Source organism: Sus scrofa, chromosome 12 (assembly GCF_054392235.1).
Source record: "Sus scrofa isolate SSC_HxYL_T2T_F1_AM1 chromosome 12, Sscrofa_HxYL_maternal_Yorkshire_Landrace_v2.0, whole genome shotgun sequence".
Taxonomy (NCBI): domain Eukaryota; kingdom Metazoa; phylum Chordata; class Mammalia; order Artiodactyla; family Suidae; genus Sus; species Sus scrofa.
In genome coordinates, this window is record NC_139394.1 from 53,173,683 (window position 1) to 53,200,085 (window position 26,403).

Genomic DNA, 26,403 nt, shown 5'->3' on the forward strand with positions numbered 1-26,403 from the left:
TGCCCTGTGTGAGATGTTCTTATGTGCATATCTTGACCCTCCCCCCATCCCTATGAGACATGTGCCCTGATTTCTATTGCACAGATGAGAAAAATTAGCCTTAAGGAGGTTGTCGCTTGCTTCAGGTCACACAACTGGCAATCTGGGAACTGAACCACGTTTATCGTGCGTCTGCAGTGAAAAGGCACGGAAGGCTCTGGGTAGCTCTCTGTGCACATGGGATCCAAGCTCTTCCAGAGTTGGGCTGCACAGCGTCCTGGACACATGGAGCCCTACCTGGGACCCACTTGCCGCTCCAGGGCCCTCTTGTCTTTGAGTGGCAGGCCTTCCCTGAGTGTGCTTTCTATTCATAGGCCCTAGAAGATGATCCTTCGGGGTAAGTTGGTTTTCTTCGGATTGGTCAGGACTCTTGGTGGAAATGGCCAGAACCCAGGTCTCACCAGACTACCTGAAGAGAGTGTTTTGGTTTTCAGAACTGGGAGGTCCAGAGAGTCAGTCTATCTGGCCTGAGGCATAGCTGGATTCTAGGGTTCAAAGAATCTTCCAGGCCAGTGCTGTCCAGCACGGTCATGTGTGGCAATTTAAATTTAAATTAATTAAAATGAAGTACAATTAAAAAGTCAGTTCCCTAGTTGCTCTAGCCACATTGCCAGTGGTCAGTAGTCACATGCGACTGGTGCTTTCTCTACTGGACAGCAGATACAGAACATCTCCAGCACAGAAAGTTCTGTTGGACAGCACTGGACAGACTCCCCTGGACAAACCCAGAGCTTCTACCTAGACTGTGACAGGTCACACGCTGCACAGAGATGTTCCCAGACCTGCAGGCCAGAAGGTGTCTGAGCTGCATAAACCCAGTGCCACTAGGTGGCGCCAAGAAGGCAGCCGTAAGCAGGCTCTTTGGCAGCTGGGAGCTCACACCTGGCTCCTGTCTCTTTGGGTCTGAGAACAGGTGAACTGGCTGACACTCAGTTCAGATGTAATAAGTTGTGGGCCCTGGCTCCTCCTGCATTCACACTCAGACCCCTTCCGCACATGAGTGCATGCATTCAGACCCAACCACACACACATCTGTCACTCAGGGTCACACTCTGAGAAACACAGCCCCCAAAAGGCATGAGTGTGATCAATGCCACATCTTGTTGTAACAGCAACAAAAATAGCACCTTCTCTGTTCTCTCATTCCTCTCCCCTGAAGTGGCTCCGGCTGTTCTCCCCATGTTATTTTTATTTTTAATTTTTTTGGCTGCATCCACAGCTTGAGGAAGTTCTGGGGGCCAGGGATCGAACCTGCACCACAGCTGTAACCAGAGCCAGCAGTGCAAAGCCGGATTCTTAATCCACTGAGCCATGAGGGAACTCCTGTTCTTCCCATTTTACTTTATTTTTTTAATTACTCAATGAATTTTATTACATTTATAGTTGTACAGTGATCATCACAACCCAATTTTATAGCATTTTCATCCCAAACCCCCAGCCCATCCCTCACCTCCCAGCCTGTCTCATTTGGAAACCATAGGTTTTTCAAAGTCTTTGAGTCAGTATCTGTTCTGCAAAGAAGTTTTTCATGTCCTTTTTTAGATTCCACATGTAAGAGATAGTGTATGATGTTGGTGTCTCACTGTCTAACTTCACTTATCATCATAGTTTCTAGGTCCATCCATGTTGCTGCAAATGCTGTTCTTACTTTCCTTTTAAAGGCTGAGTAATATTCCACTGTGTATATGTACCACATCTTCTTGATCCACTCCTCTGTTGATGGACATTTAGATTGTTCCCATGTCTTGGCTATTGTATAGAGTGCTGCGGTGAACATTGGGGTACATGTATCTTTTCAAGTCATGGTTTTCTCTGGATAGATGTCCAGGAGTGGGATTGCTGGATCAAATGGTAATTCTATTTTTAGTTTTCTAAGAAATCTCCATACTGTTTTCCACAGTGGTTGGACCAATTTACATCCCCACCAACAATGTAACAGGGTTCCCTTTTCTCCACACCCTCTCCAGCATTTATTGTTTGTAGACATTTTGACGATGGCCATTCTGGCTGGTGTAAGGTGGTACCTCAGAGTGTTGTTCTTCCCATTTTAAATAGAAGAGGAGGAGTTCCCGTTGTGGCTCAGTGGAAACGAACCCAGCTAGCATCCATGAGGACTCGGGTTCAGTCACTGGCCCTGCTCAGTGGGTTAAGGCTGTGGTGTAGGCCACAGATGCGGCTTGGATCCTGCATTGCTGTGGCTGTGGTGTAGACCGCAGCTGTAGCTCTGATTTGACCCCTATCCTGGGAACTTCCATATGCTGCAAATGAGTCCCTAAAGAACAAAAAAAAGAAAAAGAAAGAGGTTCATTGCAGCAGCGCTATTCACAATAGCTAAGACATGGAAACAACCTAAATGTCCATTGACAGATGAATGGATTAAAAAGATGTGGTACATATACACAATGGAATACTACTCAGCCATAAAAAGGAAAACATAATGCCATTTGCCACAACATGGATGGAACTAGAGACTCTTATACTAAGTGAAGTTAGTCAGAAAGAGAAAGACAAATACCATATGATACCACTTTTATCTGGAATCTAATATACAGCACAAATGAACCTTTGTAAAGAAAAGAAACTCATGGACTTGGAGAACAGACTTGTGGTTGCCAAGGGGGAGGGGGAGGGAATGGACTGGACTGGAAGTGTGGCGTGAATAGATAGAAACTATTGCCTTTGGAGTGGATAAGCAATGAGATCCTGCTGTATAGCACAGGGAACTATATATCTAGTCACTTGTGATGGAACATGATGGAAGATAATGTGATGAAAGGAATATATATTCATATGAGTGACTGGGTCACTTTGCTGTACAGTACAAGTTGACAACACTATAAATCAACTATAATGGAAAAAATGAAAATCATAAAAAACAAAACAAAAAAACAATTTAAGCAAGACGGATTTAGATAAAAACAAAATAGAAACAAATACTGTTATATTCTCACTGGAAATAAAATTAAATAGCATAGCCACTGAATATATTGATAGCTTACTTTTCAGCAGCAAAAGTAAGTGGACCAGCTAGGATATTTATTTCTAAAGAATTTACAGTGTTTTATAAGAAAAATTTAAAGAATGGCAGTATCATTAAATCAAAAAATATTTTTGAAGTCAGATTTATACCTACCAAGAAGGTTTCTATGATTGAAACTATAAATTACCAGTATGTTGACCTGACATATAATGGTATAGTTCAGTCGAAAATTATCCTCATCCTAAGTGTAATATATTTCAGTCTTCATAAAATAATGTAAGATTAAACATGCATTGGGGAGTTCCCATCGTGGCACAGTGGTTAATGAATCCGACTAGGAACCATGAGGTTGGGGTTCGATCCCTGGCCTTGCTCAGTGGTTTAAGGATGAGCTGTGGTGTAGGTTGCAGATGCAGCTTGGATCCCGCGTTGCTGTGGCTCTGGCGTAGGCTGGCGCCTGCAGCTCCCCTTTGACCCCTAGCCTGGGAACCTCCATATGCCCCGGGAGCGGCCCAAGAAATGGCAAAAGATAAAAAAACCCAAACCCAAAACAAAACAAAAAACATGCATTGGACGGCAACTATAGTTTTTAGAGCTTTCTGCCAATGTGAGAATAATATCATATTTTGGAAAAAAATAAGAAGAGGAATTCCCATTTTGGCTCAGTGGATTAAGAACCCGACATAGGGTCCATGAGGATGCAGGTTCAATCCCTGGCCTCGCTCAATGGGTTATGGATCTGGCATTGCTGTACGCTGAGGTATAGGCCGGCAGCTGCAGTTCTGACTTGACCTCTAGCCTGGGAACTTCCATATGCTGCAGGTGGAGCCATTAAAAAAAAAAAAAAAGGAAAAAACCAAGGCTGGGGGAGGTTAAGCATTTGCCTGGTCATGTGGCTGGTACGAGACGCAGTGAGTTCTGATTGGGGTTGTCTGACGCCAAAGGCTCTGTCATTCTCTTCTCTCGATCGTACTTAATTTTGAGCATAGGCACAAAGGCAAACTCAGTGATCCCGCTCAGGCAGATTCAGGCGTGAAAGGGTAGAACTGGGTTCTGTGCTCACCCAGACACCCATCAGTGCTGCTGGTCCCCCGAGGCCCGAGAGGCTCACGGAGTGATGGGGGGAGTAAAGTGGGAGGGACGGCTGCTGCTTCCCAGCGTGCGAGGCACGGTGCATGGAAAGTCTCTTGGTGACATGTCAAGTGCTGTCAACGGGGGCGGTTGTACCTGGGTCCGGGGTATTTTGAGTGGTATGAGGCTGGAGGATGAAGGTGGGGCTGGCTTCCTAATACCTGACCTCTGCTACTTCCTCTGTTTACACTTGAGCCTAGGACCTCGGGGTGCACCTGGGGAAGCCCTATCAGCAGGGAGCTGGAGGCCCCCCCCCTTTTCCTTGGGACCCTGTTAGTTTCTGGTCACGTGGGCCTGGGCGAGCTGTGTTAGAGAAGACACATAAGACAGCTCTGTTTTGCATGGCTTGGTCTCCCCCGCTGGGGCCCTCGTTCCTCGGAGTGAGCTGGGACCCAGACTTTGTCAGGGGAGCCCCCGCAACATCTGCACGCCTGCCCCTCACATGGGGTAGGCTCGGGAATTTAAGTGTCTGAGACAGGAAGACCATGTGGATTCTAAGTTTAAAAAAACCATGTTTTGCCTGTATTTTTATCGGGTCTCCCACTCCCACGCGTAATGAACAGCACGTATGGAGCAGGTACGATCGTGTCTGCGTGGCGGGGGCTGAGCATCCAGAATGAGGTGGATGACTGCAGCTTTTCAACCAGCTGCACCCCACCTGCTCCCCTCCAGGTCAGCCATTCGGAGCTCTCAGCCCACACATGCCCTGAGCCAAGGCCCGAGGGGGCAGCCATCTCCCTGAATGGCTGTGTAATACATAAGGTAGCTGGAAAGAGTGCAAAACAGCAGAATGGAGAAGCAACGAAACTGAAGAGGAAGTAGTGTTTTGGCTAAAGAGTCTCTTGCCTGAGCAGAAGTAAGGAGGTTTGGCTACAGAAGAGAAAGAAGGGGTAGGTAGAGATGATTGTGGCTATTCTGAAAGGGACATCTGGAATTTTCTGTACAGCATCCAGGTTCACCTGGAAACATCATGCACCTCCTCTCCTCCCATTTTTATTTATTTTTTCTCTCCCTCTTTTTTTTTCTTTTTCTTTTTCTTTTTAGGGCCACACCCGAGGCATATGGAGGTTCCCAGGCTAAGGGTCGAGTTGGAGCTGGAGCTGCCGGTCTACGCCACAGCCACAGGCACAGGATCCAAGCTGCGTCTGTGACCTACACCACAGCTCACGGCAACACTAGATCTTTAACCCACTGAGCGAGGCCAGGGATGGAACCTGCAACCTCATGGTTCCTAGTCGGATTTGTTTCCGATGCGCCATGACGGGAACTCCAATTTGATGATTTTTATTTTTTCCATTAGAGTTGATTTACAGTGTTCTGTCAATTTCTCCTATACAGTAAAGTGACCCAGTCATACATATTCATGGTACTTTCTTTTTTTTTTTTTTTACTTTATAAGTTCTTTTATTATTTTATTTTTATTTATTTATTTTTTTTTACTCATTACATTATGCTATATCTTGACATTATGACACACAAAAGAATTCCAGGTCTTAAGAATATGAGGCAATGCACTGTTCTGTCTGGTGCACAGATTATCAAGTTGGATGAAAATACTTCATGGTACTTTCTAATGAGCGAGACAGACAGGAACAGAATAAAGGATCCAGGTGGTTTCTGACAATGCCCAGACTTGTGAAGGCAACAGGGAGGGGTGCAGGGGGCTCCTTTAGGTGGGTGGTCAGGGGCAGCCTCTCCGTAGAAGTGACATGTGATTGGAGACCTGAGGAAAGAGAAGGAACCAGCCGTGAGGATATCTGGGGGAAGAGCATTCCAGGCGATGGGAGCAGCATGTACAAAGATCTTGAGGCTTGAAATGAGAAAGCAGGAGGGGCAGGGGGTTGGATGGAAAGCCGGCATCTCCAGGGGGTGTGCAAGGTGGGAACACAGACAGTTCTACCAGACACCAGCAGGTGGCGCTGCTTGCGGGGGACTGCTAACTCTTTGGCGGCCAGCAGAGTGGGCGGGTGAGCAGGTGCTTTGACTTCAGGTTTGTAAGTTGAAACATGGGGAGACTGACCAGGGCCAGCAGAGCAGGTGGTGATTTCCTGACTGTTCCGATCCCTCAGATGTGTGGTTTGCAGGGTTTCTTCGCTCATCTCTTTGGTGGCTGCTGGGTATCCGCGTCTTGCCCCTCTCCCTTCGCTTCTCGCTCTTGCTCTCTCATTCTCTGCTTCTCCTCTTTCTTTCGCTGAGCCCTGGTGCAACTGGTTCCTAGCTCAGAGATTATTCACTTGCTTTCCTGATTGGTAGCTCCGGTGGAAGGTGTGTGAGTTGGAAGAGACTGTTCATCACTTGTGTGCTGCCCCTCCTTCCTGGGGCTCCAGTTCTCCAGGGAAGGTCAGGGCTCGGGCACTGACCCCCATCAGAAGAGAATGTTGCTGGGGACCCCTCACTCCAGGACCCCTGGGGCCCGTCTCCCAGTGCTGGCCCTGCTCACCCCTGGCACCTCTGGCAAGCAGCCGCAGCCGTAGCCTCTTATCATCCCTGACAGTGGGAACCAGGGCTTGAGCCGAGACGGGAGATCTGGACAGCAAAATAGATGGCACAGGACAGCAGAGGATCGGTCACCGTAGGGACTGTTATAATGGGTCATTTCAGTTGGCCAAGATAAAGTGTCTCCTTTGCCCCCATTAGGACATGCTCTTTGAGTTATTTCTCGGCAGAGAACGAACTGGCTCCAAGCTGGAGTTGACCTCCTGGCTCCGCTCAGGGCTAAGGGTGTGGGGTGAGCGTAGTGGTTAAGAGCTTAGTGTTTTAACGTCTCCTGCTGGGTGGGAAGTCCAGCTCTGCATCTTACCGTGGGACCCCAGGTCAAATGCTTAACCTTTCTGTCTTTTGGCTGCTTCATCTGTAAAATGGGAGCACCAGGAGTAGCACCATATAGGTTGTCCTGAGGTCTGAGTCAACATGTGTGAAGTGCTTCCCACGGCACACGTGGGGAATGCAGTGAAATTGCTTGCTCGCCTAACTCTATCTTATTTACTAATAATTAAGGCTGTATTATTACTTACCCCGTGTTGTTAATTTATTGATGTTAATAAAATAACAGCAATGGAGTGGTGACATTATTAGTAAATATATAGAGCTTTCGGGTCGACCTAGAAAATAGGACCGAGACATTTGCTTCAAGCTCACCTCCCCATGCTCACCTTGGTACTTAACACACAAAAATCAAAAATCATTATCCATGTATGCAGGTCTGTGTATGCAGGTCTGTGTCTTTACTGGGAAGGTGATATCACCCACTGCTAAAGAAAACGTGAGGAGTTCCCGTCGTGGCGCAGTGGTTAACGAATCCAACTAGGAACCATGAGGTTGCGGGTTCGGTCCCTGCCCTTGCTCAGTGGGTTAAGGATCTGGCGTTGCTGTGAGCTGTGGTGTAGGTTGCAGACGCGGCTCGGATCCCGCGTTGCTGTGGCTCTGGCGTAGGCTGGCGGCTACAGCTCCGATTGGACCCCTAGCCTGGGAACCTCCATATGCTGCGAGTGCGGCCCAAGAAATGGCAAAAAGACAAAAAAGAAAAAGAAAAAAGAAAATATTTTCATAGGATAGGCATAGGATAGTAGTTTTCAAAGTGACGAGTTCCTGTTGTGGCTTAGTGGGTTAAGAACCCAACACAGACTCTGCCTTGAGGGTCCCTTGGGCCTAGTTTGGAGCACAAATGCATTTCCTTTGCTGATTAACTGAGAGGCCAGTTCTCACTGGTCTGGTCTGGGGAGTTGCCTGCCAATCTCAAACCCAAGATCAAATTCTCAGGTTCCCTGAAAGGCCAAGAACTGGGCAATTGGGTGGGAAGGGGGTGACCTTGGCGACAGTTTCTGTCACCTATACCCACATCCTTAGAAAGGAACCTCACAGGAGTTCCTGTCATGGCTCAGCAGTAATGAACCCAAATAGTATCCATGAAGGTGTGGGTTTGACCCCGGATCTCCCTCAGTGGCTTAAGGATCCGGTGTCGCCGTGAGCTGTGGTGTAGGTTGCAGATGAGGCTTGGATCCCGAATTACTGTGGCTGTGGTGAGGGCCAGCAGCTGCAGCTCTGGTTTGACCACTAGCCTGGGAACTTTCATGTGGTGCGGCCCTAAAAAGCAAAACAAACAAACAAACAAACAAAAAAAACAAAAAAAAAAAGAAAGGAGGAGCCTTAAGATAGTAAAGACCACCTCATCTAGGCCTCCGCCTTTAGTTCTTAACCATTTGTCTTCACTGTCCTGCCCCATCCACCTCAAACCTCATTCTGCATCTCATGGGTGTGCATAGAACTTGCAGCCCTCATTTTACAGCTGAGAAAACACTGCGGTTGTAAGAAGAAAGGGCGTATGGATACTGAGAGGACAGATCCGCTGCAGATTCTGCACTGGTTCTCCTGACCCTGGCCCAGTGCTCTTTGCACATGCATCTGCTGGGTCACGGTATGCACGCATGTGAATACATGTGCCTTCCCCACACATGTGCACATGTGTGTACATTTGAGGATGGGTATTGGCAAGGGTGTGGGGTTTTTTTTTCTTCACCTTTTTGTTTTGACGATGACCAACCTATGCAAAAATGAGAATAGCCCGATGAGAGTCTATATTCACCTAGATTCATCACTTATTAACATTGGCACAGGGAGTTCCCATTGGGGCTCAGCGGCTTAGGAACATGACTAGTATCCATGAGGATGTGGATTTGACCCCTGGCCTTGCTCAGTGGGTTAAGGATCTGGTGTTGCTGCAAGCCACAGTGCAGGTTTCAGATGTGGCTTGGATCCCATGTTCCTGTGGCTGTGGCACCTGCAGCTCTGATTCTGCCCCTAGCCTGGGAACTTCCATATGTCGCAGGTGCAGCTCTAAAAAGAAAAATTTGGAGCTCCTGTTGTTGCACAGCGGAAACCAATCCAACTAGTATCCATGAGGATGCGTGTTCAATCCTTGGTCTTTCTCAGTGGGTGGGGGATTCCGTGTTGCCGTGAGCTGTGGTATAGGTGGCAGATGCAGCTTGGATCCTGCGTGGCTGTGGCTGTGGCGTAGGCCAGTAGCTGTAGCTCCGATGAGACCCCTAGCCTGGGAACCTCCATATGCCTTGGGTGTGGCCCTAAAAAAATTGCGCAGTTATTCTCATTCTTTTTCTATATAATGAGAGTAAAATAGAAAGAGTTAAGTTGCAGACATCATGATACTTTGTATGCCAATATTTCAGCAGATGTCTTTCCCAAATAACATCATTTTCTGACATAACTACAATATTATTATCACATGTAAGAAAATGAATATTAATTTAGCAGTGTAACAATATGTTGTCCATATCCAAATATTTCCCAAGTTTAAATATGGATTGTATATTAAATTACATTATTGCCTTATTATTAATGGTCTCTCTTTGCACTTGGTTATCACATCTCTTTAATCCCTTTAAATGTGGCTTGCAAAGTTGTTTTGTGCAATGTCCCACATTTTTGGATTTGTCTGAATGTTCCTTTTTTTCTGATGTTTCCCTTGAATAGGCTTGATTTTACTGAAGGAAAATAAAATGAGTGACCCATATGCTGGCAGTGAGGAGGAAAGGAGAAATTCCAGTTTTATCTTCAGGGGCAGATTTAGGCCATCCTACCTTCTGCTTGAGTAGGGTCCAGAGGATTGTCCCAAAGCCTGTCACTCATGGGCTGGGTTGTACATCTGGGTCTGTTTGGTGTTTCCAGGGCCTCTTCCTGGAAAGTTCTCCCTTTGACTCACTTTGGGGGATGCTCCCCTTGGGTGAAGGAGTGATGTGGTTTTCTTACTTGTCTGAAGCTATTATTTTGCTCCTTCATGTGTTTCTTTGTCCATTGGATGGAGATCTCATATGTTAATCTGCTAGCTTACTAGTGACAGACATCTAACTCAAACTAGTTTAAGAAAAAAAAAAAAAATCTGTTTCCCAAAGGGATAACAGCTTCAGGAATGACTGGATCCAGGTGAGTCAGAAAATATCATTAATCTGCTTGTCCCTATCTCTTGGCTCTGCCTTCACTTCACTTATAGGCAACTCTCCTCTCATAAGATAGCTGCTGACTTTGGAAACCCCAGGGGTAGTAAGAAAAAATTAAGGTTTTCACTTGTTTGGACCTACTTGGTTTATATGTCCATCTCCAAAGTAGTCACTGTGGCTTGATGAGTAGAATACATGAATTGGCCAGGCCTTGACCAAGTACCTACCCACCCTGAGCTCCAGGGTGGGTAGGTTGAGAAAGGGGCAGCCCCATCTGAACCACAAAAACCAACAGTGGTGTCAGGGTACTCCCCAAGGGAAAATCAGGGCCTGGCAACCAGAAGAACAGCCCTGGTGTCTAAGCTGGCAGAAAAACCAACGCCACTGCACGGGTGACAGGCATGGTGAGCCTCTGATTGGTTGAGTTCCCTCCTAAGCCCCTGGGCTTGCCATCCTCTCCATTTTGTGGGAGTCAGCGACTGTAGAAGTCACTTGTGTCTGGGTCCCAGCTCTGCTTCTTTGGAGCTGTGTGATCCTGGTCAGAAGAGGTTACCTCTCTGGATCTCAGTTTACGCATCTAGCAAACAGGGATGATATTAATATTCCTTCCTTACAGAGCTGCGAGTATCCAGTGGAATAATAGGTGTGAACGTGCGTGCAACTGTAAAATGCTGCAGCAAGAGGGTGGTGTTTGTTAGCCCCCAAGGTGTTTCTCCTGCTTCAGGGTGAGCAGAGCCTGCCCTTGAAGATGCTCCCGGGACTGTTGGGATGGTGCCTACATCAGGCTGTGGACCCTCGCGATGGGTGGGGTGATTCCTCCACAGGTGACCATAGAATGGGGCGCAGCACTGTCCTGCAAGGGGACCATCTGAGCCCTTGTCGTTCTTTGAGCCCCAGATGAAGAAGGGATGATGGTGGAAGTAAATGGGCTGGAGGAGAAGGCTCCCCAAAATACTTTTCCTCCAACCCTGGAAGAATCAGAGCCGTGTCTGCGACCTACACCGCAATGCCGCATCCTGAACCCACTAAACGAGGGCAGAGATGGAACATGCAACCTCATGGTTACGAGTTGGATTCGTTTCTGCTGCGCCACAACAAGAACTCCAAGAATTTTTAACTTGTTTGCACCCCCTCCCTGTCACCCAGGTGTAGACCCTTAAGTCAGACTCAGCTTGTCCAGTGTTGGTCCTAGAGAGGTCCCCCCTCATTTAGAAACAGGAGACAGATACTAGTATCTTCCTCCATAGACTCGTCTAACAGCTGGGGGAGGGCAGGGACTTTCGGGTGCCCTGAAAGGGACTTTGGAGTTGGATCCACTGCTTTGAGGTCTCTCCTTGCCAGACTCACATGGCTGTGCCAACCTGGAGGGGGGCTTCCAACGTGGACCTCCTCTCAGTCACCCTGTCTGAGTGTTCGCCCCCGTGAGAGGGTGGAGGGTGGGTCTCCAAGCCTGGATCAGCGATGCGCTGCCCTCCCCTCCAGCCAATCTGGTTCCATGTCGCCAAAAACAAAACAAAACAAACCAAACACACACAAAAACCTGGGAGAGATTTTTCAGGGGCCAAGGAAGCTCCAACTCCAGGGCACATGCTGCCCCCGGTGGGACTTCCCTCCCTCCCTTCCTTTCTCTTGCTCCTCTCCATCCTCACTCCCAACAAGATTAATTGTGAGCGAGCGTGCCTTGGCTGTCATCTTGGCGGTGGAGGTGACAGTGACCTCTAAGACCTCTGCCCTCCCGGGGTGTACGGTGTACTGTAACAGACAGACCGAAACACGCAGCAAACAGACAAATGGATAAAAACCCCTCAAATCCCCTCCCGAAGCTAGAATACATTGTCACAGAGGAAACAAACCCGGGGCCAGATGCAGAGAAAACCAAAGGATGTGGTCTAGGTGAGGGGTCACGAAGGCCTGTTTGGGGAGAGGACCTTTGGGACAGGTCAACAGCGGACAAGGGTCATTTCCCCATTGGATCTTCGGGGGTTAGCCTGCTGGATGCCCCTTCTACACTCATTCCCACACATCCCACTGCCTCGCCAGCCCGATGGGTTGAGACTGTTTTACTCCAGGGTCTCTAAGAAGGGACCCCTGGGAGTTCCCGTGGTGGCACAGTGGTTAGCAAATCTGACTAGGAACCATGAGGTTTCCGGTTCGATCCCTGGCCTTGCTCCGTGGGTTAAGGATCCGGCATTGCCTTGAGCTGTGGTGTAGTTTGCAGACACGGCTCAGATCCCGCGTTGCTGTGGCTGCGGTGTAGGCTGATAGCTACAGCTCCGATTTGACCCCTAGCCTGGGAACCTCCATATGCCGCGGGTGCGGCCCTAGAAAAGGCAAAAAGACAAAAAAAAAAAAAAAAAAAGACCCTCACGAAGGTCACTGCTGGCCTTGGCTGGAGACAGTCGTATGGCAAGTCTCACGTGTCCTCTGCGTGACAGGTTTGATGGATGGTGTTCACACACAGCTGGCTGCTGAGCCCAGCTGCCCATAACCTTGAAACTGCTCTAATGCATTCAGAAGAAGGAAATAATTGGGAACTTGGGTCCTTTCGTTATTAGCTATGACCCCAGCAGCCTTATGACTGTGAGTGAGGAGGGGGTGAGGCAGTAGAGAAAACTGATGGGAGCAAAGAGTTAGGAGCCTTGGGGTGAAAGGGAAACAGCTGGTGCAGTTTCTGAAGCTGCTTTGGGACTTGGAAGAGGAGCAGGATAGCAGGAACTAAATGGGGTTTTCTTAAGGATGGAGGGAGTTGCTCCTCAAAAGGGCTTAGAGTGCAACAGGGGTGATATAGGCTAGACAGCTGGGAGAACTTTCCTGGTGGGAAGGGCAGAAAGGCCCCAGAAAGGAATCCTGGTGAAAAGCTTGCAAATTGCAGACTCTGAACTGCTCAACCAGAGGCCTCAAGCTCCTGGCTGGGCAAAGCTCGGGGAATCTGTGTCTACAAGGAAGATAAACTTTGTGTTTGTCTTAAGGCTAAAACGACTTAAAGTCAGGGTGGGAAAGAGCAATTAACACATCAATGAGTTAGAGTCCAGAGTCCATTGTGGAGCAAAACTCCAATTCTGTTTAGATAAAAAGGCTTTGATTATTCCCGCCTGTAGGGGCAACTCCCCGTAGTCTCCGAGCCAGGGTTCTTCCGGGACCCAGAGAAGCAGGAGATTAATTTAGATAACAGGAAAAAAAAATAATTAGGATTTACTGGGAATCAGGTCAGTGGGGCTACAACCTATGACTTTTCTCCTTGACCTGGCTTGTGAATGATCTGCGGTCCACACAATGTGATATTTATGTTCTGCTTTCACACACACACACACACACACACACACACACACACACACACCCTACATTACTGTTGGGCTTCACCCCACAGGCCTGCAAGCCCTGTATTTGCCCAGCCTCGAGCGGGAAGAAAGAGCCCTGAGTCAGCGCCAGAGACATCCGTCGATGGTTGAATGGATGGGGGATCTTAATGTCTGAAACAAGGTCCTGGGGTGACACCCACTGTGTGAGGCAGATGGAGGGCAGGACACGGCAGCAGTCTTTGCTCCCGGAGAGGACAGGGAGGTTACCAGTTATAGGGGGAACTGTCATCAGGTTGGCTCATCGGTTACCAGGGAAACCCGCAGAGAGGGGCACCCCTCCACCCTTTGGTAGGCAAGTAGAGATGCTCTGATCGAAAGGTTAGAACGACCACTCGCTGGGGCCGAGGTCCTGTATGTAGGCTTACTGATCAGGAAGGTCAGTCCTATGAATAGGATGTAGGTGAGGCAGGTGCTGTCCAGTAGAGGATGTACAGAGAGCAAGAGAACGGTCATCTTGGGAGGCCTGACCATACACGCTTCGGGACGGGTAAGATCCCCATCCATGCAAACTACTGCCTTTGGAACGGCTGAGCAATGAGATCCCGCTGGGTCGCACTGGGAACTCTGTCTAGTCACTTAGGATGGAGCATGATAATGCGAGAAAAAAGAACGTGTCCATGTATGTGTAACTGGGTCCCCATGTTGTACAGGAGAAAAAAAAATTGTATGGGGGAAATAACAGTTAAAAAAAAAAGATCCCTATCCATTAGACCATCGATGTCTCTGATGTTGACTCGACTCTGGTCTCCCGGCTGGACAAGAACAGGGCTGGCAGGTCTGAGGGGTACAGCCCATCACACACACACCCCCATGGAGTGTGTCGGGAATGCACACGCATTGCACAGGCCATCTAAATCCTTGATCAGCTGCGGTGTCTGTGTGTCCCTGTGCAGTAAACACCCCCTCTCCGGCCGGTAAACAGGAGCACCCCGGTCTCTCCCAGGCAGGGCCTGTGCATACAGTAAGCATATACAAGTCAAAAGGGAAAAAGGAGAGCCAAATCGAGCCTCTAAAGTTAGAATCAGAAACCCCCTCAGGTGCTTGTCCTCAGGTGCATATGGAAGTTCCCAGGCTAGGGGTCCAATTGGAGCTGCAGCTGCCGGCCTACACCACAGCCACAGAAATATGACACACTGAGCTGTGTCGGTGACCTACACCGCAGCTCACGGCAACACTGGATCCTTAACCCACTGTGCGAGGCCAGGGATAGAACCCATATCCTCATGGGTACTAGTTGGCTTCTTAACCTGCTGAGCCACAATGAGAACTCCAGCTTGCCTTAATTTTTGTCAAACTGGGTTACAGGCATACTCATTTCATTGCACCTCACTTTCTTGCATTTCGCAGATATTGCATTTTGTTTTGTTTGGTGTTTACAAATTGAAGGTTTGTGGCAACCCTGTGTTGTCAGATGATGGTTAACGTTTTTTAGTAGTATTTTAATTTTTATTTATTTGTTTATTTTTATTATTATTATTTTTGTCTTTTTGTCTTTTCTAGGGCTGCTTCTGCAGCATATGGAGGTTCTCAGGCCAGGGGTCGAATCGGAGCTGTAGCCACCAGCCTATGCCAGAGCCACAGCAACGCGGGATCCGAGCCACGTCTGCAACCTACACCACAGCTCACGGGAACGCTGGATCTTTAACCCACTGAGCAAGGCCAGGGATCAAACCCACAACCTCATGGTTCCTAGTCGGATTCATTAACCACTGCGCCACGACAGGAACTCCTAGTGGTATTTTTAAATTAAAGCATGTGCATTCTTTTTTTAGACAGAGCGCTATTTCACACTTAATACACAGTCTAGTGTACATGTACCTGTTCTGGAAAACCAAAAATTTTATGTGACTTGCTTTCTGGCGGTAGTTGCTTTTTTGCAGTGGCCCGGAACCAGACCTACAATATCACCCAGGTATGCCTATGTTTGGTTTCCCAGGGCACAGTCCCTGTGAGCAAAGACTCAAAACAGCCCACTGAGAACGGCCACTTAAAGAGGTGCTTTTGCAGGCATGCTCATTTAATTAATGATAACATCCGTCGTTTTAACTTATTTATAAAACTAACATGTGGTCCTTATAAATTTATAAGTAGAAGTGAAATACCAAGACAACAATAAAAGTCATCATAATTCCAGAAATAAACACCATTAATGTTTTTTTCCTCACTGTGGACATTTTATCTATATTTTTTATTGTGGAAAATATGAAGCATACACCAAGTCAGAGGAACAGCGTAATGAAGGTCCCCCCCCCCAATTATCCACATTCTGCCCTTTTTGTCTCATCTATACCTCTACACACGCCACACGCCCACTCTAATATTATTACTCGTATTATTAATTTCTTCTTTGAGGTAAGATTTATATATGTTGAAATGCACAAATCTTAATTATACATTTTGGACACATGGATCCCGCCATCCCATCCTGATAGAGAACCTTTCTATCTCTCCAGAAAATCCCCCACCCTCCGAGGCAATGACTGTTCTAATTTTTTTGCACCTCAGAGTGTCTAACTTTGTATAGATGGAATCATACAGTAAGCAGTTTTTGTATCTGGCTTTTTTTTTCCCCACTCTGTAACGTTTTGGAAATTCAGCCATGTTGTCGCATGCGTCAGGATTTTGTTCCTTTTTATTGCAGAGTGGTCTTCCACGGTGTGGCCAGATCACAGTTTGTTGATGGACTGTCTATTTTGAACAAAGCCACTTTGAACCTTTTCGTACATGTCTTGGTGTGTGGACCATGCATGTTCATTGCATCCTTGCAAGAACCCTAGCGGGATGGCACTGTTGTTACCCAGCGTTGTTTTACAGATGAAAAAACAGGCTCAGAGAGGTTAAATTTCTAGCCCAAGGCCACACAGGTAGTAAAAGATGAAAATAGGGTTCTAGCTCAGGTTTATCTGATGGCGAGAGCTTTTAGGTTTTTTTTTTTCCCCCTTATTGCAGTATCTTTGCATCACAGCTGACTGAGGTCAGGAAGTATAGGCACAAATGGGTCCTCCCCTCAGTGGCCTGTCGTTCATAACTGAGTTTCAGCTCAAGGACAGCAGGTGGTCTTGATGATAATGACTCTGAGTCACCAAGAAAAGATTCCATTAAACCTATATTTGAAGAGGACAAAAATACAGAAGACATTTTAGAGATAGTCGGAGCCAAGGTCCTTACAATAAAAGCAAGCAAGCAACAAAGGAAAGTTGTGCTACTCAAAGCTCTGTTGTCTAGAAATCTCTCTTAGGTGTAGTATGTCTTCTCCTGAGGAAAAAGACAGTGTTCCTGGGTATGCAGAAAAGGATATAAATAATGCATGTATAAGAAACCACTCTGGTCTTTGTAGAGACAAACAGAATAGGTTTTTGGAGAGTCTGCTGGTTCCTGCTTTGCAAGATGTTGCTAAGCAATGCTGCTAACATTATGGAAAGACAGCTTTCCTCCCCACTTTTCCACTCACCCCAGACAGCCTAGAGTTGAAAGTGTCCTCAGTGCCGGTGTGGGTTTGCGAACCAGTGAGGTGGGGACAGAACAGGGACGCTGGATGTGAGGGGACTGTGCTGCAGGCCACCCGCCTGCGGCCTCGTCTGCTCCCTCTTCTTTGGAGTGACCCCTGGGCAGCCTCCATGCAAAATCTACTTCTTCATGTTCGTCAGAGCTTCCACACATGGAGGAGTTCCCGTTGTGGCGCAGCAGAACCGAATCCGACTAGTATCCAGTAGGATGTGGGTTCGATCCCTGGCCTTGATCAGTGGATCGGGGATCTGGCGTTGCCGTGAGTTGTGGTGTAGGTTGAGGATGAGGCTCGGATCCCCGTTGTTGTGGCTGTGGTGGAGGCGGATGGCTACAGCTCCTGTTGGACCCCTAGCCTGGGAACCTCCATATGCCATGGGTGCGGCCCTAAAAAGCAAAAAAAAAAAAAAAAAAAAAAAAAAAAGGTGAAATTTCACACATGGAAGAATCCTTTTGAATGTTTCTACTGTGGGAAATTATAGCCGTGCTGCTTAGAGTCGTGGATCCAAAATTCCGTAACTAAACCAAAAAGAAATATTTAAAATAACTTCAGTAACCCAAGAAATAGATGAAGAACTCCTTTCTTCTTTCTCTTACCCCCTTTTTGTAACTCCTGAACAGGAAGTCAGCAAATTCTGATTGACATCATGCGTCGCAGGCTCTGGGTACCAAATGATGTGCAGCGCAAGGACTGGATGCCTGCCACTGAGTGGGATCTGCGGGTTTCCTCGGGCATGGTTTCCTTTCCCTGGAGCTCGGAAATGCCATACAAGTCACCAGGATCTGTTTCCAAAATCGGAGCCAATTTCTTCGCAGATCCTCTGTGCCACATGATATGCGTGGCTCAGGGAGGTAGGCTGAGCTGTGTTCCTCAGTCTTGGCTCCCATGCCTGGGCTGGGCCTGGCCTGTTCTTGTCACTGAAGAACCCTGTTGTGGTGGGATGGACCCCTTTGGGGGCTGGCGGTGGCCTCTGGGAGGGGAGATTAGGAGCTGGGAGGAGAGTCAATAGGTTGGCAACGATCTCTCTTGCGCCTCGCTCTCTTTTCAAAATAGAAACGGCTTCCCTACCTCAGATGACCTTCCCAATCTTTCCCTCCCCTCCCCCCTGCCCTTCCCCCTCCTCTCCGCCTTCCTCCGCCGTCCCCCTTCCTCTTGCTCCTTTTAAGGTGCTTCCTCTTAAGGTGGTATCCTAGCGATGCAACTGTAACGTGGCCCGGCAGGGGGCGCTAACGTACGCGCCAAGGATGAATGTCAGTCGCCTCCCTACCAGCACAGGTGTGAGTGCAGAAGTAAAACATGAAGGGCATGCTTCTGAGGGATTTCTCCGAGCTGGTGTGTGAATGAGTGTGCCCCAAAAGGCATGATAGAGTGAGGTGCCGGCCTGTCCTTTGCAGGTCTGAAGTCGTATATGTATAACTCTTGCATTGCTCTGACGTTTGTGTGGTCCAGGAGGGTCGCTGGGGACACTGTCTCCTGCAGAAGGGGCGGAGCAAGACATCTGAAAGTAGCTAGTTTGGGTAAAAGGCCCCACCCCATGGCTCCCCAGCCCCTCTGGCCCCACACCTGCCCCAGCCTAGAAGAGGTGCATTCCTTTTGGAGAGTAGTGGAGGCGCTGGGAGTTGGAGGTGGGGTGGAACCGGGAGAGAGCGCTCGCTCTGGGCTCGCTCTCAGACCTGGGCGCTGGCAGCAGGGCTGAGTCCCGGTTTCACACGGATGTGTCTCCTGGAGTGGCTTCCCCGGGCACAGAAGGCCCTTTTCTTCACGATCAAGCATGCGTGTCTGTCTGCCTCACCCCCACTGGCCCATTAGGAAGGGGCTGTGCAGCTGTCTGCCCTGTGTTCATGATTAACTGCCTGCCCGCTCCTCACCCCCAGCTCCCACCCAGGCCCCCTCGGCCCCGGACTGGGGTAGAGACCCAGGCTGGCAGCTGCCTGGCACTTTGTTCTCAGGGACTGTGGGCTGGAAAAGGGGGAGAGCTGGAAGTGTCCAGCCTTCTTAATACACCTCCGAGCGCCCCATGGATGTGACCCTTGAAGACTTCTAAGTCACTTATTTGAAAACGTGTTCTCTTCCAAATGTTGTGATTTCTTCAAAGACGGTGTCTTCTTCTGGTGCAAGTGTACAGGTGTTAACCCAACACTTGTGTATTTTTCTCTTGTAACAGAAGTGCTTCAGGTGCTGAGCCTTTGCCAGGCAACCGTATTTGGTTAGAATTTCATAAATTTGTTTTTATGGGATGAATGACAGGTGACAATAGATTTTCATTTGGGGTGGTAATAATGTTTTTCTTTTGAAATTAATTAAGGAAAGAAGTGAGTGGATTTAATTAAAGCAAAATAATAAGTAAATAACCAAGTAGTATGGTGTAAGACACGAAAATTGTGAAGGTGGTACGTGGATGGCCTAATGTGGGGGAACAGTGGCTGGGTCACTCGCCCGTCACGGGATGGTTTTACGGTGTCATGTGTTTTAGCCCTGTTTGTTCTGAGCAAGGATGGTCTTACATTTCCGTAGCAGTTCTCGCACAAAGCTGGATGCATCCTAATTTTTTCACAAATATTGGTTCAATGGGCACGTCCAGCATAGATAGACGTGCATTCTCCCCCATGGATGGGTTTCCTTATGCGTTGGTGTTACCTGTGCGGGTGTAGGCAGAAGGAAGGACTCCCCCAGCCCCAGGAAACTTCTCTCTCTTAGGGCCCTAGGAATCAGAAACCAGGTTATGATCTCTTGGGGACAACCTTGTATTTCAGTCCCACTGGTGCTGGAAACATTGGGGTTTTAGAGGAGCTGAGAGGGCCTGGAACCCCAGAACAGCAAAGAATAACCTTACCTGCTAGGTGGAAAGAGTTTCCACTTTCTTCCCAATGCCCTGTTGCCCACAGATGCACTTGAGCTAAAATACCTCCCAGGCAGTGGGGCATGGGTGGAAGGCATCCCTCCCTCCCTGGGAGGGACTCAGGCCTTGTACTGAGATGTGCCCTGCCCCTGTGTTTGGATAAAATATACCCTATGCTGGCCTAGACCTACAGTCAGTGCCCCCAGCACCCTACCCACCTTGGAGAGGTTCTGTGTATGACAAAGGCGGGAGAAGCCCTGGGCTATGTGTGCTTGGGCTCTGCCCTCTTCCCCACTGAGGACACACTCGTTTCCCCAGTCTTTTTCCAGACTGATTCTCAGGTCACTTACTGGTGTGGTGTAGTGTATTCCTTGCTGCCAGCCTAGCTGCAATCCCAGGGGTGGGGCCTGGGGCACTCACTCTCTGGCTATAAATAGATGTCCATGGCTATATCTGTGATACCCCACCACCCAGGCAGACTCGGGGGGGCCAAGGCTCTTGCTAATGGATGCTTCATAAATAAACCAGGCACGTTTTGGCACCACCCTGGTGCTCCCTGCCCTCCTTCCAGTCCCATTGCCAGCCAAGAGCTGTGCCCATTGGAGAGGTGGGGTTAAGGCCTCAGGCCCTTGAATTCATTCGCAGCCCCTTCCTCTCTCCAGCCAGGTCCCTTTTCCTGGCTGGCTTTTCTGTGCTTTCTTGAACACCAGACAGTAGAAAAAACAAGGCAAATTGCCTCAGGGACCTCTTTGGCCCCAACAGGGCTGTTTCCAAAGATGGACTAATTGGCTTGTTTTAATTCCCTCCAGCCCTCTGCCCGATTACCTTCCCTAGGGGGCTGGAGGGAGAAGCAAAGCCAGTAGTTAAGGACGGGGGCAGGGGGAGGTGGGGGTGGTGAGAGGGGCTAGGCTTCCTGGCAGCAGATGTAAGTCAATGAGTGGGGTTTAGGAGCACCCCGCGCCCTCCAGCCTGTAGTAGGAACCAGGCTAGGGCCCTTTTCCCACAGGCTGGCATGACCTTCCCTCTTTGAGTTCTGAACCGAGGAGGAAGCGTGCAAGCGGTGTGCAGGAGGAGGGGAAGAATGCACGTGGGGTGTGTGCGGCAGCCCGCGCTGGGGCCCCGGCTGCTGGTAGAGTAGGGTCTCCACCCGCCTCCGCCCTCCCCCCCCACCGCCCCCCGACACCGCGCCTCACGTCTCCCTGGCAACCTGGGACTCAGAAGTGCAGTGCAGGTGTCGCCGCCGGGAAATCGATCAGGGACCCTAGGTTGTGTCAAACTCCCAGGTCCGGGAAAACCATTGTTAGCGGAGGGGGCTGAAGCCAGCCTCTGTAGGCGCGGACTCTGTAGTGAATCCTTCCTCCACCCTCGCCCCACAATCCTTTCCCGAATTTGGGAAGAGGTGAGATGTAGCATCCGGTCGAGTCAAAACGTCAGGGAGCCCCGGCCGGGGAGGGCGGGCGCTGCGCACTTGGCGCGGGATGTCCTTCTAACCGCCCGGCAGCCTGGCCTCGGGCAGCGGAGGCCGCGGCGGTGCCCGCGCGCGGGGGCAGTTTCGCTTGGACTGAAGAAGCGCATTTCCTCTCGGTGCATGTTTTTCCTCCCTGTTTTAAAGACAGTGACAGCATCGGAGAAGTATCCCGGCGGGCCGGGCTGGGAAAGCGCGTCAGCCGCCTTTGCCCAGGGAGAGAGCCCGGGGCCCGGCCGGCGGGGGCGGGGGACAGGGAGCGCGGAGGAGGGGACCGAGGGGGAGAGGCGAGGGAGCGCTAGGGGCCTGGCCGCCCAGCGGGATGGGAAGGAGCCCGGGCGAGGGGTGGTGGGCGAACGCGGGCGCGTAGCCCCGAGAGCGCTAAACACTAGCGGTCCTCCTCCCTCCGCTGGCGGCTCGGCAGCCTGAACCGCCAGCAGCCGGGGCGCCCCGGGCCGGGGCCCGGGAGGCGGGGCTGGGGCGGGGTCCAGGGCGCGGGCGGTGCATTGGAGCCGGAGCCCCGGAGCCGCCCGTCCGCGCCGCGCCCGGAGCGAGCCTTGGAAATGCCCGCGCTGGGCAAGCGGCCGCCAGCCGCCCGGTGGGCCCCTAGGAGACGCTGAAGGTCGCAGGGAAGTGAGCGCCCAGTCACCTGACCCCCGGGGCGCACCTAGGCGGGGCGGGGCCCATGCGAGCCGAGCGGACGGGGGCCCGGGCGCCGGCGCAGGGGCCGGGAGCAGGCGGCGCAGAGCCGGACCGGCGGGGGCGCGCGGCGGGCGGGCGAGGGCGCGGCCGGGCACCGCCGGCAGCCTCGCCATGTCCCAGCCCGCGGGGAGGATGCATTGCCGAAAGGCGGGGATTCGCGCCGCCGTGGTGCTCATCGGACTCCTGCACAAATCTCGAAAACAGAGTAAAGAGAAAAGGTAAAGCGTGGCAGCGCCACCTCCCCCTTCTCACCGTTCTCGGGCTAAATTCTGTTTTCTTTAGGGTGGACTTTCCCACGAGGGCGTTTGGCTCAGAGCTGAATAGGAAAAAAGCCTCCACTCCGGGGGCCGTCCGGGGAGCGAGTTTGGAGCTTCGTCCGAGACACTAGCTGTTGTGAGAGAGCCCAGGCAGGGCATTGGTTGGGTCCGAGAGCGACTGGGAGGACCCTTCAGACTTCCTTCCCAACAGAGGGGCACCAAGTCCTTCACCCCCACTCCCGGCTTTTGCCTATCGCGGCGCCCTTCCCGGAGCCTGCAGCGTGGGTAGCATTGATCCGACCTGGGCGATAGTCCCTGGCGCAGGCCCAGGTGGCCCAGTGCGCCGGGGATGCCATTTGCTTCTCTGCAACTTGGCTGAGCCCTCGAGTGCCGGCCAGACCAGGGATCTGCTAGCTTTTGCGCACGGTGCCGGCAGGCAAGGAGCAAGTTTGGAGGGTGCCTACCATCCCTGCCCCTGCCTCCGTGCCTCTCTGTCTTTGGGTTTTTCTGTGTCAGGCTCTTCATCTTTTTAAGGTTTGCTCCTGGGGTGTTGAAAATCGTCCTCTCAGGTTATTTCAGACCTCACCTTTGGGGTGAGAGATGTAGGGTTTGGGGTGGGCAAAGGAGCTTTGGGGCCCGCTTCCTGGGCTCCAGCCCCTAGCTGCAGGCTTGATGTCCACAAGTCCCCAGGGAGCTGCCCACACAGGCTGGCACAGCCTCCTTCCTCTGCTAGGGTTCATGAACCTAAAGCTTCCCAGCAACTGGGAGTCATTAGAGTTGCCTGTCCACAGAGATGTTGTGGGAATTTGGGGCAGCCTCTCTTTGCCCTGCTGGGTCCTAATTCCCAGAGGGGTTCAGAGTGGTGAGTGCTGCATTCTGCATAACAAGGGCTCAAGTAAGGGTAGTGGAACCAGAGATGCCTGGGTGGTGACTGGTGGCCCCTGGCTTGCCCAGAAGCTGGGTGTGCCTGGGGGAAGTGGCAGGCAATGAACTGGCTGGCGTTAGTTGCACTTGTGCTGTGGTTGTCTCCCATCCCGTCTGTCCCCTTTCGTTAAGATAGTCTGATTTGATGTTTCCCATCGTGGAGGATGCTCCACCGGTGAAGTAACTGAAGGTGGTTAAGCATGAAATAACATTGAGTCACTTAGTGAGAAAGTCCTTCCCTTTTCAGTTCTCTGCTGATCCTTGTGATTTCTTTAGGGGGAAAGTTTCAGGTTGGTGCTAGTCTGGCTTTAACACCTTTTTAACACTTGCTAGTCTCCCTTTTATAACAAGGAGAACAGACCTTTGGCTCAGGGCCTTTAAATGGGAATGATGCCTGTCTATAATTTAGTTTACTTTTGTACTATTTAATTTTAGGATCCTATCCTAGTTATGGCCAGTGGGATTGATGTCCCCCCTTGCAGTGATGCTATAAAGCATCATTTTATTTTATTTTTTTATTTTTTTGTCTTTTTGCTATTTCTTTGGGCCACTCCCGCGGCATATGGAGGTTCCCAGGCTAGGGGTCAAATCGGAACTGTAGCCACTGGCCTATGCCAGGGCCACAGCATCTCGGGATCCGAGTCGCGTCTGCAACCTACACCACAGGTCACGGCCACGCCGGATCATTAACCCACTGAGCAAGGGCAGGGACCGAACCCGCAACCTCATGGTTCCTAGTCGGATTCGTTACCCACTGCGCCACGAGAGGAACTCTTATAAAGCATCATTTTAAATGAAATGTATTGGAGTTCCCGTCGTGGCGCAGTGGGTAATGAATCCGACTAGGAACCATGAGGTTGCAGGTTCGATCCCTGGCCTCGCTCAGTGGGTCAAGGATCTGGCGTGGCCGTGAGCTGTGGTGTAGGTCACAGACACGGCTCGGGATCCAGCATTGCTGTGGCTCTGGTGTAGGCCGGCAGCTGTAGCTCCCATTAGACCCCTAGCCGGGAAACCTCCATATGCCGAGGGAGCGGCCCAAGAAATAGCAAAAAGACAAAAAAATAAGTAAATTCATTAAATGTATTAAGTTGCAAGACCTAGTCTATTTAGTAGGAATAGTAGTAATAATACCAATGGTATAGAAAATGGCAGAAATCCTGGAGGTGATCTAGGAATGGCTGATGCTGGGCACACATTTGTCTAGCAGAAAAAGCTGCTAGCAGGACTCCAGAGCTCAAGACTCTAGGTCTGGGCCCCATTCTCCCCTGGACTTTGGTTTTCATCCATTCTCTGCCAGTGTTTTAGCTGGGCAGGGGGGATGAGCACGCCAACCCCCTAAAGTCAGAAGGATATGGGTGGGCTGTTCTGAGACAACCTGGACCTGTTTTGAGGGATGAGTAGTGAGATGTGCTCCATAGAAAGGCAGATGTATCAGACCTGCTCCTTTCTCTGAGTACAGAATGTGGAAGCATGGAAAAGGCCCTGCACAGGGGGCTAGAAGTTCTAGTCCTGGCTCCTCTGTTGACTGTGATATGATAGAGTCTGGATTTCATCTCTCTGATCCTTAGTTCCTGCATCCACACAAAGGATGCGTGTGGCTCAAGGGAGGTCATGTGGGTGAAGATGCATCTGAAAGTTAGGAAGGGCTTCATGGGGTTGGAGGGGTTTGATTAGAACTTCTCCCATTCTCCTCTCTCTGGACATGTGTCCTGAAAACCAAGGTAAGATGTCTGGTGGTAACAGCCCCACCGGTAGTCCAGACAAGCCATGTGTGGGCCAAGGAAGGCACCCATTGCAGGCACGGACCTGGGCAGAGATGGTCTGGGGATGGGAGGCTGCAGTGAGGCATAGGGGAGGACCTGCACAGGGGACAGGAAGGAATTGGCTGGGATGAGGATGCCCCAGGCTCCTGGTACTTGTCTTTCCTCCTGGATGCACTATGCTCTTTCCCTGCAATGCAGGCAAACAGTGATGACCCTCTCAGCCTCTGCCTTCGTCCCATTCTGCTGTTGCTCCTGCCATCCTCATGGCTTTGGCCATGGACTTAACCAACCAAGGAGAGACCGAGCTTGCTTTCATGTTGGTGCTAAATGACCTTCACTCCCCTTGCTGTTATCTGGAGTTTCTTTGTCTTTAAGCATCTGAAATCAGTGCTGTGCACATGACTGACCCTTGCTCAGCAGGCTGTGGCCGTAGGGGAGCCTGGAGCAGGCGGCAGCTGCCAGCCTCTCTTAAATACTTCCTGAACCCCATGCTGGGTGTTAAATTTGCTGAGTTCCTCCTCCCCACCCCCCTTCACAGGGTCATATCAGACTCAGGTCCCTTCCTCATCCTTCCCAGAAGGCTGGATTCACCCATCGATCTTGCCAGCACCTCTAATTGACAGGCTTGTGCAGATACCACTCCTGGCTCTTGGCCGTAAGGGATATAAGGTCCTGTGTGGCTTGCAGTAATAGCCCAGTGGTCCTTGTCATCCTCTTGCCCTCCTCAGGCCACTTGGGAATGCTGTATGTGGGGTGCAGGTAGGGGTGCCCGGGAGAATGACAGTGACACAGGTAACCCATATGGGCCCAGAAGCAGGAGACTTCCAGGCACTCTTGGTGGGTCCCGAGAATTGTACTCTAAGCTCCAGGCTCAGTCTGTCTCCGAGAAATGGGAGCGGGGCTCCTCACTCTTGCCTTGACAGCTCTGTGGGGATTGTGGGACAACCTGGAGCTTCCTCTTTCTCATGATCTTCCAGGAATTTCATCACCTGCGATCCTACAGAAGCAGTGTTGTGTTTGAGAAGGGATTGAATGTGAGCAGGGTTCCAAGGAGGCACCAGAATGAAGCCATCCTTGGAGATGGCAGTTTTATTTTATTTATTTATTCTTTTTGTCTTTTTTTTGCCATTTCTTGGGCCGCTCCTGTGGCATATGGAGTTTCCCAGGCTAGGGGTCTAATCGGAGCTGTAGCCACCGGCCTACGCCAGAGCCACAGCAATGCTGGATCCCGAGCCGCGTCTGTGACCTACACCACAGCTCACGGCCACGCCGGATCCTTAACCCACTGAGCAAGGGCAGGGACCGAACCCGCAACCTCATGGTTCCTAGTCGGATGCGTTAACCACTGCGCCACGACGGGAACTCCAAGGAGATGGCAGTTTTGAAAACTCCAGTAATGCAGGGCTCTTTTAAACACTCTGATTTTCTGAACATACAGGTGTGGCAGCTCAGGGTCAGATTCAGAGCGCCCCTTCAATAGTAAAAGTG

At 50.4% G+C, this 26,403-nt stretch overlaps 1 protein-coding gene across 20 annotated transcripts in view; it reads left to right on the top strand.

Annotated features, from left to right (window-relative positions):
- The window catches only part of RAP1GAP2 (RAP1 GTPase activating protein 2), a 212,785-nt gene that overhangs the window by 54,943 nt on the left and 131,439 nt on the right, over positions 1-26,403 (top strand). For 7 of the 20 annotated variants that reach the window (XR_014821519.1, XR_014821520.1, XR_014821522.1 and 4 more), the window contains exon 1: positions 22,000-22,189. The exons of the other annotated variants lie outside the window; for them this stretch is intronic. Coding sequence is in view for 4 of the 7 variants with exons in the window: in XM_021067636.2 (XP_020923295.1) it covers positions 22,083-22,189 (107 nt within the window). In the remaining 3 variants the exon portion in view is untranslated. Of the gene's footprint in view, positions 1-21,999; positions 22,190-26,403 lie in introns of those variants that run through there. 20 annotated transcript variants of the gene reach the window in all.